This window comes from Nomia melanderi, chromosome 7 (genome assembly GCF_051020985.1).
Source record: "Nomia melanderi isolate GNS246 chromosome 7, iyNomMela1, whole genome shotgun sequence".
Classification (NCBI taxonomy): Eukaryota; Metazoa; Arthropoda; class Insecta; order Hymenoptera; family Halictidae; genus Nomia; species Nomia melanderi.
The window spans coordinates 8,460,232-8,477,139 of NC_135005.1; the positions used below are offsets into that span (position 1 = coordinate 8,460,232).

Consider the following 16,908-nt stretch of genomic DNA (forward strand, 5'->3'; position numbering starts at 1 on the left):
GTAAAAGGTAAAAACTCGCGGTTTTATAAAGAGTAGCTCGCAGCAATTCTGTGTAAAAAAACATTGAAAACAAAACACCTGGTCGTGGGATGCACAAATTACTTTTCCCGATCGCACGGTAAGGAGGAAAGTGGCCAGCAAATATGCGTAAATGCCTATTGTACGCAATATATAATTTCCTATTAGTATGGAAACAGCGAAGCGCGAGCATCTAATCGTGAATCAAGGTCAAATTACAAACGCTGCAGGCATGACATGTAGGGCAAGAAAACTAAGCGACGTAACGGCTGTTTAATCGGTAGTCGTCGCGACGGATTTGCTCGTGTCATATCAGTCGTCGCAGTTTCAGGAAAACTGTCCTGTCTATTCAATTTGCTCGCGGTTAATCAACTTGAGGACAGTTTTTGTTCCCTTACCGACTTATTTTCTCCTCGGTCCGGTCACCGACGGAACGGTCGAATAGGAGTCTGCATTCGATGATAGGTGGTACATGTTTATCGTCAGTCGGTGAAATTTCTCACGAGAAAACAGACTCCGTGATAGCTACAAACATACCCTATTGTTTGTGTATCAGACGATAACCATGAGATACTGAAACATCGTATGTTAGCTTATCCCCGCGTTACTTTGGTTTTCCTTCGCGCAAACCGTCGTGAGAATTGGTAGCTGTACCATCGCGACGATGACAGCTCTTTCATTCTTTAATTATCTTCGAATGATTCAAGACTCGTGACGCGCGCTTCAGTTTTATTTCGACACGAGAATGAAAATTGTTTGTTAAACAATCGGTGGTGATAGACGCAACTGGCATGAACCCAGAGTGCAGTTAGTCGCTGGAGATTCTGTGTTCTTGATTAGGAACAGTGCAACGAGATCAACGTGATGTAAGGATCAAATCAGTGAATAATGCCGAAAGAAACGATTTGTGAGATAGTGAAATGTTTGTTATCGTTGGCTTGTCAGTAGATAGCGTGGTATTCGATTTTCGGGACATTGTCATTTCATTAGGGGATCTTATTTAGTATTTTTGAAATTCTTTTGTTTTTGGATATTTTAAGTCCGTGTCGAACGTCCTTTAAGCTATTTTCACGAACTGAATGATTTTAAACTTTTTTTTTTAATTCAGTTTAACTTATTTTGAAGCATCATTATGTAAATGGATTTATATTTCAATTATTAAGATGAATATTTTTATTTGTTATATGGTCTTTTCGGACAGCTTTGAAGTTTCTAAAATAAAGAGATACGAGCAAGAAAAAGAAATTACACGATTCAAAAGATAAAGAGTTATACAATCGTGGACATTAAAATTGTTCGTTTCAACATTGACATCGAGTGGCTCTGAATATTCTTGGATTATATATCAGTCTATTTTGGTGGAATAAAATTCTATACTATACTAGTTGGCAGAAAAGTTACCCGTTGACGTTTAAAACTTAAACATAATTTTCAACATTGGTTTAACGATGGAAGTATTCTGTTTTTATAGATTTCACTTCGTATAAGTCACGCCGAATAATATGCAAACATTGTATATGCATAGGCTGACAATTCGAACTAGCATGACTAGTTAGCGATTGACAGACATAGAGTCAGTGGAAATGGAGATGTACGATAACAAGGATGCAAACGGCGATATGATGGTCAATTCGGTCGACGAAGAATGCACGATTCAATTGAGGGACGACCAAAATTTTCTTAATCCGGAAACGAGGCCGATTACTAGGATACATGTAGGGTTCGACGATCTCACATACGAAGTCGGTCAAAAGAAAGGCAAGTGTCCACGGACGCGCGGAGAAAGTATAATTTATAGTGGCTATACACACGATTCAAATAGTTTTACAACATTGGTTAACTAAAATAAACATTTTCGAACCTCCTTTCAAATAACCAATTTAGAAAAATATTTTTTATGAATAAACGAAAGGTTTCAAATCAAGAAATAAATGAGATATTTATGTGTTTTGTATGTTCAGCTTCTCTGGTCGGTTACGATTAAAAGATCAGCTCGACCAATGAAAGAACTTAGCATTGACCAGTTCAAATAAAGTACTATGTTGATTAAAGAGCGAACTGAGGTCAAGATTGCTTTGCATAAAGTTTTTCAATTATAACGTGAAATGTTACAACCGTTACCGTTAAGAAAAAATTGTACATGCTGAAAAGATGTCCAAGGTAAATCACTGACACAAGGTTGAACGGTCAATATTTCCGTTTACAAATTTTTGCGGCATTTTTGCAACATATGATGCTTATGAAAAACTTATCGAGGACGATTATACGCATTTATAATTATATATACTTGTTTGTAACGCAGCAACAGTCAACCAGTATTGCGTTTTTATCTGTTTGTCGTGGTTTATCGCTTCTTTTTGTGGAAAATATAATGAGGAAAATTATCGAATCTAACAAATTCTATATTAATGTTCCTCTTGTCACAGATTATTGTCGTTTTTAATATACATTTTATATTATATATATATTTTTTAATACAATTATGTTTTTTCTTAAACAAGTTTTTATTAGGTTTTAATATGTTCATAACAAATGAATTTTTTAGAGAGGTAAGACTATGTTAAGCCATATTTATTTGTAGGTAAGACGAAGAGAATTCTGAAGAACATCACCGGATGTTTTCGGCCGGGAAGGTTGACTGCCATTCTCGGTCCATCCGGCGCTGGAAAGACGACATTGCTTCGCATCATATCTACCCTGAAGTCGACCAACGTGAAAGGCACAATTACAGTTAACGACCAAAGATGGAACGCCGACGTTTTTCACAAAGAAACGTGCTTCCTGCCACAGGAATTCGCACTATTACCATTGCTCACCACTCGCGAGACTCTGTACTTTACTGCCCGTCTAAAAGTTCAAGGCATTCGCGATCGACGCGCTTTTTATTTGATTGTAAGTGACAAAACTCATGTTAATATTGATTAAACGGTTTCATTTTGAAAAACCTACAAGCATGGAAAAGTAGAATTTTTTATTTTAACATTTAAACTGTAGTAAAAACTGTAATAATTTATTGTATTAGTAAATATCAATATATGTATATATATTTTATTAATTATATTAATGAATATAATTAACCATCTATTCGAGTAGATCGAAGAAATAGCAGACAATTTGAATCTGTCGAACAGTCTAGACACAATGGTGGAGAATCTGAGTGGTGGCGAAAAGAAACGGTTATCAATAGGTATAGAAATGGTCACGAGACCGTCCGTGTTGTTGTTGGATGAACCAACCAGCGGCCTCGACAGCACTTCCTCGTGTCAGGTTCTTTACGATAATCAATAAAAGTTTATTTTAATTTTTGTATTTCCACAAGCATACCTAACAAAATTGCGGTACCGTTTTGAACAGGTGATTAATTTGCTGCATCGAATGGCGAGTACCGGTTGCACGGTCGTTTGTGCGGTTCATCAACCCAGCAGCCGGATGATATCTAAGTTCGATGACCTGTTAGTCCTGCACCAGGGAAAGTCTTTCTACTGCGGCACTTGGGACAACGTTTTAAGCACCTTCAATGACGCGGGATATGTCTGCCCGCAGTTTTATAATATAGCCGAATTTGGTAATTCCAGAAACTAGAGTGTAGTTGAATATAAATGGAAACGTTTAACAAGTCTTGAATACCGATTGACGATTGTGTAATAGTTTTAGAAGTCGTGACTGGCGAGAGAGACGGCGACTTGGACAATTTGTACACAATAAGTCACGACAAATATCAGAAATGGAAGACATTGTTCCAACGTCCTACAATGGGTACTTGACATTAACTTTATTTACAGAGTAAAATAAAAATATTGTACTTACTTCGATTAAAATTTCAGATTTGGATTCCGGTGTCACGTTGAAAATTAACAATAATACAAACAAATTGAAGTCGCCCGTATGGGAAGAGGCGAAAGTACTGTTAATGAGAGGAATGATCTGTACTAAACGTGATAATGTTAGTACAATTGCATCCGACGCACTAATTAATTATACGCGTAATATCAATATTGGCCATGCCACCTGTACCACATTTGTTTCGTTATTTTTGCATAAATTGTCTTTTTACTTTTAGACATTGACTAAGCTCAGGTTTGCAGCTCACGTGGTAGTAGCTTTTTTATTAGGCGCCGTGTTTTATAATACCGGGAGCGATGCTAGTAGAATTAACAGCAATATCGCTTGCGTATTCTTTGTTTTACTGTTCTTGTATTTTTCAAGTTCCATGCCGGCTGTGCTAATGTGTAAGTTAGAAATTATGTCTGTTTATTAAACAAAATTATACTTGTGTAGTGAATTTATGTTTTTCGTGTTTATAGTTCCTATAGAGGCAAGTGTATTCTTGCGAGAATATTTAAACAATTGGTATCGTTTGAGGTCTTACTACGTGGCGAAAATTACGTCTGACTTACCGTTGCAAGTAAGTTTACTGTTTTTCTAATAAAATTCTGTATTTGTTCGATTAAAAATAATTTATGTTTTTTAGATCCTTTGTCCATCCGTATTTATCTTTATAGCATACTACATGACTGGCCAGTACATGGAATGCGACAGATTCTTTCGTACATGGTTAATCTGCATTTTGACAACGATATTGGGCCAGTCGTCAGGGATGCTCGTCGGTGTCGCATTTAACCAGCACGTAATAGATCATTTTAATTGTTTAATTTCAATTCGTTGCAGCCGTAATTTTCTATAACGTGGATATTTCATTTATCAGAATTATTTTTGCTTATACATTAGAAGTCCAAGATTCCATTAACTATTGTTTGAAAATTTGCAAATTTTAATTAGATGAATTAATGCACATTAATAAGGAAGAATATTTTTTATCATATTTGATAGTAATATCCTAAAATATCTTGGTCTACAACCATAATTTTGAAAAGGCTTCATTATAATAAAAAATATTGTTAATATTTTCCAGTTAGGAATATTTTTAGTTCCTGCGATCAATATGCCCATGATTCTATTCGCCGGGTTTTTCTTGAAATTCAGCGAAGTAGCGGGATACCTTCAACCACTGTGCATTATTAGCTTTTTCAGGTATATTACAATTACAATAAACTCAAACATATACAAATATGGTACACTTATCTCATATTTGCTTGCAGGTACGCATTTGAAGGTATCTTACAAGCACTTTATGATGGAGATAGAGAAAAGTTACCATGTTCTGCAATCTATTGTCCCCTGCGTTCTCCAAATAGAATTCTAGAATGGATGGATATGCCTACAGTTTCTTTTTTCATGAATATATTTGCGCTGTGTATTTGGATAGCGTGTCTGCAGATTGCTACTTACCTTGTACTTAAATGGAAGGCGAACGTAGCACGGAGATGACATATTATGTATTTTCCTTTAAAAAGTGATTGTCCTTCGACCAATATTATTAATTAAATATCAAAAAGGAAAAAGAAAAATACTTCAAAATTATTCATCTGTAGATTTGAAAATATTTATGTGAAAAGTGTTTGATGGCTATTAAGTAAAAATGCTTAGATATGTTTTGTAAGTATATATTTAATTTTACATACAAAATTATAAATAATGAAAATATATTTCTTTATACTTGAAACGTTTTCTAGTACATACATTGTTAATGTGTAAAGCATATTCTTGGGAAGGGGTTATCACAACGTTGATAAGCCCACATTCTCAAAAATATTGTTCTCGATGTGTTACGTAAAATCGGCAAGATCGCGAGTTCAAAGTACTTCCGTAAATATTAATGGCTCGAATAGCTCAATGTCAAGAGATTAATCATTTTGTACTGAAAACCTGATGTATTGGGTTTTATCTTTGCCTTATAAATTAAAATAAGTACTCTAAAACATGTAAGTGGACTTCGTGCCTTATTTATTTATAGCACTCAAGACCCTTTGAATACAATGAAATGTTTAACAAAGTTGAACATTATAAAAAAACTTTTCTCCATCTTTAACTTCTTCAAAATTAGTCTATAAGTGTCAAAGTTGAAGAAGACTATTTACCATTTTATTATTTAAGAAATTTATTAAATTAAAGAGATATTTTCCTTATGAGAAATCAATTATTTGTCGTTAGAGTTTTTTTTCCATTAGTTATATACATATATTTGTTCCTGTCATAAATTACATAGAAACCGCAGTTTATTGACGATTATTAAATATTCATCGAATGTTCAAAATTATAAACCAAATATAATAGCATAAATATGATCGTATAAATAAAGCGATACATATAGAGTTACCGATGACTTATATTTTTGGTCCCATCAGTATGTAAAATATTAACAACATAACAATATAAAAAATTCTTACATACGTGGCTGAGAGTTACGGGTGTGAATAAAAAATGTTACGTTACGATCTATGAAAGAATACTTGTCTTAAATAAATTTGAAACTCTGCAATTATATACAACGGTTTTATACGTGGTATGAGACAGAATATAAATATCTCGCACCGCTTCCAGGAAAACCCAGCACGTATGAACAGATTATTCGAGTTGTTTAATTGACTTTTCGTTGAGCAATCCTTAAATATCACGTTCAATTCCCGAAGATATCTTTCCGGAATGTTATCACCTTAGATTACGTTTAATTCGCTATTTATTAATATAAGTTTGATCCATTAATCTTCTACGGTAGCGTAAAGGCTTTGTTTAAAACGTGATTGTTCTTTACACGAAATCTTGTACGTACAACGGATCGATCGCAAAACGTCAGTGAAACTTTTACTCATTATAATACAAAGGATTTGAAAATCTTTATGAATCCTTTTTCTCCTTCTGTATAAAGAAAAAAAAGGAAAACGGAATTCCATTTTCTTCCTTTCCCCAGAAATTCATTACTTTCTTTTCGGACTTTATGTGTATAAAGTATATACAGTCTGGAGTAAATTTAATTAAGAAACAATTAAATGTCTTAGCAATTAGAATAGATACGAACGATGAACGTTTTGTACATGGTACATCGATACAATGAATTCCTTTCCTAAACGTTTCAGTACGCAAGATTTCGGATTACAATACATTTATCCGCGCACCGTGTACTCTGCTTTTACACCTTAAATTAAATATGGATTTACTATTAGCTATCTCGTGCATTGATAAATAGGTTCTTTCACGTCCCCTTTGCTGTGATTTCTAACGATAGTACGAAATATCTATGTAATATCACGATAAAAACTGTGGGCAGGCAAAACACGAGCCGTGAGGAACACATGTTGAGTTCGATCTGTATAATCCTTCGATTATATTTATCGCACGGAGACGATCTTCCATTTAAGAAGTAAATAAGCGCCGATACGCGTTAAGATAAGTATCGTGAGCAACGCCACCACGTCATTCCAAAATTGATCGCCGTCCATAGCAATGTCATCAAGGAATTTCGAAGGATACTTGTAATGACAGTACAGGTTTTTCCTTCCTTGGCAATCCAACACCGGTCGGTTGAACCCGTATATAGCACTAATGTACCTGTGCATTCAGAAATATTTAAACTGATTATTATTTTTCTTAGCATTTTGTATATTTATATTATTATATTTATAATATTTTCTTTATTATTATTATTTATTATACTTACAGTAAAGTACAATAATAAAATGAAAAGTCAAAGGAAGAACGTTTAACCCTTCGCACTCAGAATTGCGTTTATTATAAATATTTTCATTTTTATAATTAACATACAGAGAAATAATACATAAACTATAGAACAGAACCATTTTACTTAAATGTTCTACGTATTAAAACGTTATACAAAATTTTAATGACGAGCTATCGAGGTTTATAATTTTACCTCCCTTGAATCAATCGGCGATGAGAATCGCCTCTCAAGCGCAAAGGATTAACTGTCTGAGATACCAAATAGAGATAACAGATAATAAGTTATCTAATTTACAAAAGTGAGTAATTTAGCAGATTAACAGAGGAGCAAGAATAACGCAGGAAATATTACCCTTCTAGGCCATATCGCAGGTAACTGACGTATGTACCCCATTTCAGATAAATCGGTATATCTCGCAGTGACACACCGAATCCAGCAAACATCATCAATGGTACTGATAATGTCGGTCCTAAGAACGTCCCGTTCTAAAATTTAACATGAACATTTCAGAATTTCACTTTGCGTGCAAATATTAACGGTGTCATAGTGTAACACGCTTGCTACCAGCCAGATTGTATATTTGCGACCCATATTTTCCTTCATTCTCGTTATCTTTTCTTTTTACATTTTCCCTTGTAATATATTTTCTTTTCATTTCTATAAACGGTTTGAATTATACAAAATTTCAAAAAAACAATGAAAAAGTTCGTAGACATTTTTGACGACTAATATTTTATGTTCCGTAAACGTGTCAATAACATTTTTATAAAGTATCGTACCGAAACAACGGAATTGAAACAAAGGCTGGTATCGAACGTATTAACGTATCCGCAAAATTATCTCCTGTTTCTCATTGTTTCGTTTTTTTATTTAAGAATCATCTCGTGTAAAGTATAATACATACAAGCGATTTAATTGACATAAAATTACATAAGACTGCAGCGTGCGTAAGGGACTGATAGAAATATTTTATGTTTGTAAATACGAGTGACGATAAAGCGTATCGTTATGTCCCTTTCCAAACGAATTCTATATGAAATAATGTTTTGAATAGCTCGGGAGATAATTGCGCGGATAAATTAAAATGGGACAATTGCGTTACCAACACACACTTACAACTACATTGAATACTGCTCCGATCATGAGACCAGTTCCTTGACCTATGAAAGATATCAGCAAACTGATCGAGAAAAACATCAAGAACCGTGTCATCTCTAATGGCTGGGAAGTTACGAAATATACTATCACCGTGAAAATTAGGCAGCAGAATATTGAGACTGGCAGGTCGACCAATGTTAGCGACGTGTAGAATGCCTTTAAGCTGTACCATCTGTTGAAGTGCTCCTTCAGCAGGATACTCATTTGCAAAGGAACTGTAAGAGATATATTAATTAATTAGAGAAATATTTATAATTTCATAAAAATGAATTAAAGAAACATTTATAATCTTGTACTAGTTAGAGAAATATCTACAATTTATCACGATATCATAAGTCGAATGATCTATTAACTAACATTTTAATTGGTAATTCGATTATTAATAATAATTTGATTGTTAAATTCTTAATAAACGAATTTCCTTGTAAATATTGTATAACCATATTTGTCGAGATCTCGATTGAATCGTATTATAGTGTATGTAATAGTAAACAGATTTATTTAATAATTCCCAAGGAAAACTCTTTCACGATTTCAGTGATTCTAAAGTAAGAAAAATGATTTACTCAGTTACTTACAAGTGACTATGGTGAGCATCATTGTGGTCATCATGTGATGTATAAGAATCGAAAAGAGAAGATTATAATTATCTAAGACTCTGGCACCGTCCATGCCAGCCTGAAGGAAGACGGTGCCGAGCATAAAACTGACGGATATGTTGACTAGGATTCGCATGTGTGTTAACGTCTGCAATGATAACGTAATTATGATTTACTGTGAGCACGTAAGCTGACTTTTTAAAATTTCTTCACAAAACTTATAGTCGTGCATTTATTAAACTTCCAATTGACTTGTATTTCGTTTTAGGTATTACTAAATCAGCTTCTTTAATAATTTCTCAAAGAAGTATCTGTATCTTTTTAGTAGTTGTAAGAAAAGAAATCAGGAGTAGGTAATTTTGACCCAAATGGTAATTCTAGCGTTAACTACTGATCTCACGAATGTACTCACGAAAAGGTGACACATTCACTAGTTTTAACTACGTGTAAAGCTTTAAACATTATATAACGAAATTAAAAGGAGGAAAAACAACATAATTGTTATGTTGAATGTATGTAAATAAGTTCAGTAGAGTTCTAGTTCAGTAAAGGTTTAGTTCAGTAAATTGTGCTCTGAAACCTGGCATTAAAATATCAGTATTGCGTCCTCGATGGTTGAAACAACAAGGAAAAGAGATAATTCAGCTTACCGTGTTTCTTCTGCACGTAAGAAACCCCCTTCCTATCAAAACCCTGATTTGATGCACCAAAGAAGTTGCCTGTAAGCTGCTGTTACCCTCAGCTTCGATGATTTTTTTGATCGGATGCAACGCTGCGAAAGAAAAATCATAGAAATAAACGTCGTGACTCTTTATACAACAATATCGTTCACGTACCTCTCAGATTTTTCGCGTCTGTGAGATCGGAAGTGTTGAACCACTGCACGTTCCTGCCGTTTTGAGAACCAGATATTAACAACGACACTTTGTCCTCTCCGTATTCGCCGCAGGCCAATTCGATTACTGTTCAATAAATACTCGATGAATTGATATTGCGAATTTAACGAATAGATTGTCAGTTTTTATATTCGCGATTATAATGCAAAAGTTGACCAATTTTGGATTTCAAAGAATGTGACACGTTTAATCATAATATTCATCCTACAATGCTGACAAGTTACAAAAAGTTGACATGAATTATAAACGTTAGCGAAAACTTAATCAGCGTTGACATCTCCTTCCTGTGGTGACGTGGCAAAATGACTTAGAGAATATAAAGAATGGATATTATCTACAGCAAAAGTTGTTGTTACGCCTAAGTGAAGTCTAATAAATTCTTTATTACGAAGAATGAAATTAGAACTTTCACTGTAGTGCTCGAAGCAGGATAGTTAACACGTTTACTACGGGTAAATTAACTCCTTGCCCTATAATTTACTTCGTAACTATACAACTATTGCATCGTTATTAAGAAAAGAACAAATTTTGTCTACGTTCATTTCAAAGGTTAACGATTGACAATAGAAAAGTAATATTTAATTTATATCTAAAGAAAAAGTAAATAACACTTAGATTTCTCAAATTCGGAAAATTGCTAACTCTTTTCTGTTACATTTATTGAACATTTTTTGAAAAGTATAAATTGAGTTTCAAAAAATGCCAGCAGCGAACGTGTTAAGCCACTCGCGGCTATTAGCGTGGTTCGGGTCACTCCTCTCGGAAAAGAAAATGTAATTACATACAAGACACATACTGTAATCAGCCGGATTGTGGTACATAGGACACGGTAGCTTGATGTTTTCCAAATAAGGCACCAACTGATCGGTTGCACCGTGGTAAAGGCACTCGCCTCTCGCTAACACGTATACCTGCCGGACGAACGAAATTCTCAACGATGGAACTGTCAAGCAGTGAAAGCTGCTCGATACGAATTTCTTTTGTAAAAATCACAAAAGCGAATTTTACCAGATTACACGTATGTAACTTTCATTTTCACATGCACGGGAATGAGTGAATTCGTTTGATCTCCGGAGGACCGACGTTCTTTCGTAAAAACAATCGTTCACTTTTTCCAAATGCTTGCAAGCAAATGAATATTAAGACGAGTAAGTTTGTAACATTTATAAATAATCATAAGCAAATATTAAAGTACAAAACACGTTCGAATATTAAACATTTGTCCAGGGTTTCACCAATTTTATAAAGGTTACTAATACCATTAATACTATTATTTGCTAATAACTAATAATAACAAAAAAGGTTAATAATCATTGGTATAATTGCGATCTCCATAACTGGAAAAATGAAAGATACGGAACGAGTCGTTCGGCTTGCAAGAAAATTTTATAATAACAACGTGATCGATGAAGTTATTTGACATTGCTGATCCAACGTTCTTGGCTCAACAGAGATAATTATACCAGTTCCGCAATTAAGGGAACGGCAGAGGAAGGACGTCTTGTTATAATGGTAATATTCTTCTTACCAGGTCGAATAGCTGGAAGAGGGACGCGCTGGGCTGATGAATCGTGCATATGATTGTTCTCCCTTGACGGGCTAGCACCTTCAGCAGATTCACCACTTGCATGCATGACGAACTGTCTAGACCTCTGCAAACAAAGACACACGCGTGGCTAAAGGATCGGTAAAATTACAGGGTAATTTATTCAACGTATTCGGTTGGTGTTTGCCTTGCGCTTTACTTTCGTGAGTAAACAGGATGATCGACCTCTCACACGCTAATGTTCCCGAAATAGTATGTATAGCGCTTTAATAATCTTCCTCGCATGTTTATATTCCTCGTTTCCGTCGGCATTTTTGTTACAGAACAGTTTTAATACCAAGGTATACACGGAATAAAAAATATTTAAAAAAAATATAAACAACACCAGACCAATAAATAGTTTCTACTCTTCTTAAATATTTAATACTAAATGTACCAGCACTTTATACATATCTATTCCTACCGTAAACGGTCGAATAACTGGTTATAAAATAAACAAATAAAACGATAGATTTGCCTTAGTGAAAACGGAACAAAAGGAAAGGCAAAAATTGAAAAATTGATTTGATATGATAATTGATTTCAAGTTAAGTGGACGAAAGAAAATGCAGGATTTCTAATCAAATTTTAAAACCGGTTGACCGGTCGCAATACGTTTAGCGTTAAGGAATCATTAATTTAACTCATTGAAAAAGGGTTTTTAATATATTCGAGAATCCTTGTTTCTAAAGGGTTGATATTTCGATAAGCCGCTCTTCGAATAAGTTTAATACCGTAAACTGTGGATCTACATAAATGTATGGCGTTTATAAATGTGCAAAACACAACGGAAAACTTGCATCAATTAATATTAACGATATAATTACGTTATTTGTTTATCATACAGGATCTGTCAGTGGACAAAATGAAAATTTCCCTTGCTTCAACTTCTATAAAATAATATATAAAAATCGGAAATCGCACGAAGCTCGCACAGTCTATTAATAACGAGTAGTCAGATCCAAAGATTATTTTTCAGTATATGATACGTACGTCGTTGGCTCGTCGAGAAACATAACGGTGGGATTGTTAACCAGCTCCAGAGCGATGGACAGCCGCTTTTTCTGACCGCCGCTTAGCCTATCCGCTCGCGTATCCATGTGCTCGTACAGACCCAGAGTCGTAAGAATCTCCTCGATCTGAAAATTGATTTAATTTTCTTCTTCAGATTCAGCCGTTAGCCGCTAATCTAGAAACTGAGGCACTGATGCCGTTTACATGACCATCAGACAGCGGATTCTTATTAATTTATGGCGCGAGAAAATTTATACGTGGGTTACTGCAGAAGTTTCGTGGAAAAATGAGAGAAGTCACATACAGTGAATATTGGATTGCAACACTCAACCGGACTGGAAGGTTGCAATTAGAAAAAGGTAAGATTGAATCCAAGAAACGAAGATTTTAGAATGGCGGACGGCGGATTAGACATGGCGGATTTTTTCCACAATCTTACAGCTACATTGTCAATATTCAAGTATTTATCTTTCCGTCGAAATTGTTTGATCCTTTAATCTTTGATGCAATACGTCTAAGTACAGGCATTAAAATTGCAAATAAAGAAAATTCCTTAAAATAGATTTATATCTACACTGTTTGCTTTCTATTTATATTTTACTATTTCACTTTCTGCGCGCATCTTACGGTTTCTTTCAATGACAGCTTCTCAGTTTCGACGCTGCAGATGAGTTTTCGCACTCGGCCGCGCGAAATAAAAATTAGACGAGATTTCGGGTGTTTTTGTCACCGGAATCGGAATACTCATTCGCCAACAAGGCCATCATGACAACACAACAGAGTTCAAGTGCCAAAAGGAATTTCACGAGGGATAACTGATCCGTTCGCGGTAGTACATTTTCGGTTGACTTTTCACACCTGTTAACCAATTTGTATCTGGGTTCTAATTGCACGATTTGCGCAGTACTTCCGGGATCAATGATACACAATTGATTAACCTAGATATGTATTTAACTCTTTGCCTTATGATTTTTTTCAATGCCATGCTTGATGAACTTTATTCTTAATAATTTAATAAAAAAGTAACAGAATTTGGATACTTATTCTCTGTCTGCGTTTATTCCAGAGGTTAATAGTGGATAATATAAAAATAATATTTATTTTAAATTCCAGAATATAGTAACATACACAAAACTAGTAATATTTATCCTTGTCAAATTCTTTTCAAAAATTCTCGCTACGAGTCACGTTATTTTACAATATCTTATGGCAACGGGTTAATACAAGTCGCAGCACGCGGATTATTCCGCTTGCCGATGCAAGTGAGTTTTTACGCGGACCTAGATTAAGCCTGACCGCTTATAGAAAAAGTATGGCTGCATTCCTTGAGATTTAACACCCTCTACTGTTGCATCTGTGCAAATATAGAAGTTCAGTTATCTCACAAAAAACATCTTTATAATTTTAACACGTTGACAGCCACCGAAAATTTCAGCGTTGTATGTATCACCTATTCCTTTGTAGCAAAGATACAAAAGGAGGAATTGTTAATTATTCCTTCCAACGATTTTTACGTTCCACCATTATCTAATTATTTAGGCCACCGAACAAAAATGTTATAAAAATATTCGACGTTAGTTCTTTCGCAAATTATAATTATTTTCCAGTCATTATGGAGCTCCAACCACCGACGATCACCGTGGTAGTCAACGTGTTAATAATTGCAAAATAGAAATTTTTAAATAGGTCATGTTGCCACGTCCGAGCATTAACAGTATCGTTATCCCGCAAACATTTCCCAGTTTAGATATTTCAGCGTGTCCCGTTTATCTTATCAATCCCCGGCGTAACGAACACCGTTCATGCAACCGCGATTGCGATGCATTCGCAATTCAAAATATTGACAATTGTTCGCCTGAACGAACGGTACTGTCACTCACTCTTGTTTCCTTCTCGTATCGCGGGATCTTTGTCGGCAGCTTGAGGTCAGCGGCCACTCTCATGTTCTCGATCACCGTCAGCAACGGCTCCAACCGGTCGTCCTGCGTGATGTACGTGCTGCATCTGTGATATTCGATCGAACAATATTCGGTATAGTCGTCGTTCCCCAGCTGGATTTGTTTGTTTTATATTTATATTCGTATTTATATTTGCATAATTGATAGGTCAAAGCGATTAACTCCACTTTACTGAACGTTTAGAAAATTTAATTAGTTTCGAATTGCTTAATTGGTTCTTTCTAGTTTTCATTTTGTACAGTTTTGTATTTCTACTTCTTTTAGATCGACTCGGGTAGTATAAAAACTGATAGATAGAATACATGTATCTTTCATTCGAATTAAAAATTAAATTTAATAGTGAATTCAATAAATTGACGTCATTAAAAATTAAACGTAATATTAAACTGAATAAATTGGAATAATTAAAAACTGAAGTTCATATTAAATTAGATAAATCAAAATGATCACAAGTTAAAGTTAATATTAAATTTGATAATTTTGAAATTATTAAAAATTAAATTATTTTTTATTTATGTTTTGTATTGTACAACCCGAATCGACACTTTATATAAAGACGACGAGGAATAGTCGGCTCACTTCCGAAAACTGTTCATCTGTCGAATTCGACCGTTAACGTAGATCTCGCCGTTCACGCCACTTATCCTGAATCCTGATAGAATGTCCAGCAATGTCGATTTCCCTGCCCCAGACGGGCCCATTAGAGCGATCAGACGTTTCGCCGGAAGTCTTCCGTTCAGGCTATGCAGTATTTCCTTCTGACCTGTAATCGAAATGTAGAGTTTCATTTAAAAAAAAAAGAAAAGTGCAATTGCACTTTGCAACTGCATCAACGCATTTGCGGAAAAGCCGATGTTGCAGCATGGTAGAGCAGAAGTTGAATACCTCAGAGATGTTCATTTCTGTTACAAATTTTCAACTGTAATCTAAGAATTCGAATTATCGAGTTTATGGATAATCACGATTTAGGTTACGAAAAATAACTCATTGTCAGTTAATCAAGGTCTTGCTGTACAGGATGATTCATAAACGCACGTCCGTAGTTCAGCTGATCAAATTACATATGAAAATAAACAAACTATGTTTCACGAGGAAAGTGACTGTAGTGGTGTTGTGGAATTAGTAAAGACGGAGTGAAGAACTTGGTAGTCTGATGCAGGAAGAGTGGAAGAATTAACTAAGAAAAAGAGAAGAATTAATGGAGTTATAGTAGTACAACTAGTACGCAAAAGAAAGAAAGACCAATGGAAGAAGAGCGAGTAAATTAATAGAGCAAGAGAAGAGAAACGAGTTAAGAGTAGGGAGATTAGCACAGCAAGAGAAGGGAAATCAAATGAGAAACGATCAGAAGATTAATGGAGTGAAAGAAAAGAAATCGATCTAAGGAAAATCGACAAATTAATCGAGGCAAAGCAGGAAAGGCAATGGAAACAAACGCAGCGAATCAATGGGGGTAAATTGGGCTGTTTCATCCTTTAAGCGCTATGGGAAATTTTCATACATATTCGAGAGATGCCAGACAATTTTAAACAAAGATGCATGATTATAAATGAAAACTTCTATTAAAGTTCATAAAATGTTTACACAATATTGAAAATATGTTAAACCTCCATCATTACTAATAAAATCAAGAAACTTTTCGCGAGCGCATGAAGAAGCGATATATCGCTTCTTGGCACTCAAAGGGTTAATAGGCACATAGTAGCTAAATGAATGTAGAAGAATAACGGAACTGATGAGCACAGAATGGTCGAGCCGAGGCCGCACAATAAAGGACTAATGGACTATAGGATAAACATCTTTTAAACGCCAAGAGAGAGGTGATTAAAGTCGAATCAAAAGAGAAATTGACCATGGTTCTCCGAAGTTACGTGTCCACGTAAGAAATTCTCAAGAATGATCGGACATTAGATACGCGCCGTTGGACATATACACACGCTGATCCGAAGAAAAGTTTCTACCATCCACGTAAGTAACCAGGATTCGCGTCACTTATGCAACGAATTGGAAAGCATGAAAGCATTCCGCGTCTGAAGATCGATTGCATTTCATCTTGAATCATTCTTCAGGGGGTTTTGAATATTTGGTACTGCGCGTTGACCAC

At 35.0% G+C, this 16,908-nt stretch overlaps 2 protein-coding genes across 10 annotated transcripts in view; one reads left to right on the forward strand and one right to left on the reverse strand.

Annotated features, from left to right (window-relative positions):
- Positions 1–262: 262 nt before the first annotated feature.
- Positions 263–5,739, forward strand: LOC116424140 (ATP-binding cassette sub-family G member 4). 9 transcript variants are annotated; one of them, XR_004234388.2, is made up of 13 exons: positions 263–884; positions 1,220–1,776; positions 2,600–2,910; positions 3,112–3,285; positions 3,373–3,583; positions 3,667–3,774; positions 3,843–3,961; positions 4,079–4,247; positions 4,323–4,423; positions 4,490–4,645; positions 4,931–5,049; positions 5,118–5,514; positions 5,592–5,739. XR_004234388.2 is itself a non-coding variant. In XM_031970133.2 (12 exons), the coding sequence occupies exons 2-12, from the start codon at positions 1,602–1,604 to the stop codon at positions 5,344–5,346; spliced, it is 1,872 nt and encodes a 623-aa protein (XP_031825993.2). In that variant the 5' UTR covers positions 263–884; positions 1,220–1,601; the 3' UTR covers positions 5,347–5,532. The 9 variants fall into 9 exon arrangements, 7 of the variants coding, with proteins under 7 accessions (XP_031825993.2, XP_031825994.2, XP_031825997.2 ...); XM_031970133.2 differs by lacking the exon at positions 5,592–5,739 and having other exon boundaries at positions 5,118–5,532; XM_031970134.2 differs by lacking the exon at positions 5,592–5,739 and having other exon boundaries at positions 1,490–1,776; positions 5,118–5,532.
- The window catches only part of LOC116424139 (ATP-binding cassette sub-family G member 4), a 29,220-nt gene continuing 17,903 nt past the window's right edge, over positions 5,592–16,908 (reverse strand). The window contains exons 3-13 of the mRNA XM_031970132.2: positions 15,384–15,567; positions 14,727–14,850; positions 12,826–12,971; positions 11,776–11,899; positions 11,044–11,158; positions 10,188–10,313; positions 10,002–10,123; positions 9,331–9,499; positions 8,711–8,967; positions 7,946–8,079; positions 5,592–7,464 (exon numbers count right to left, since the gene is read on the reverse strand). Coding sequence (XP_031825992.1) covers positions 7,245–7,464; positions 7,946–8,079; positions 8,711–8,967; positions 9,331–9,499; positions 10,002–10,123; positions 10,188–10,313; positions 11,044–11,158; positions 11,776–11,899; positions 12,826–12,971; positions 14,727–14,850; positions 15,384–15,567 — 1,721 coding nt within the window. The 3' untranslated portion in view covers positions 5,592–7,244. The remainder of the gene's footprint in view (positions 7,465–7,945; positions 8,080–8,710; positions 8,968–9,330; positions 9,500–10,001; positions 10,124–10,187; positions 10,314–11,043; positions 11,159–11,775; positions 11,900–12,825; positions 12,972–14,726; positions 14,851–15,383; positions 15,568–16,908) is intronic.

What these genes read in the sequence shown, in the direction of transcription:
- LOC116424140 (XM_031970133.2), top strand. Translation starts at nt 1,602, where the DNA reads ATGGAGATGTACGATAACAAGGATGCAAACGGCGATATGATGGTCAAT. An exon ending in CGTCTGACTTACCGTTGCAA is followed by an intron (nt 4,424 to 4,489) that starts GTAAGTTTACTG and finishes TATGTTTTTTAG; the next exon opens with ATCCTTTGTCCATCCGTATT. An exon ending in TGCATTATTAGCTTTTTCAG is followed by an intron (nt 5,050 to 5,117) that starts GTATATTACAAT and finishes ATTTGCTTGCAG; the next exon opens with GTACGCATTTGAAGGTATCT.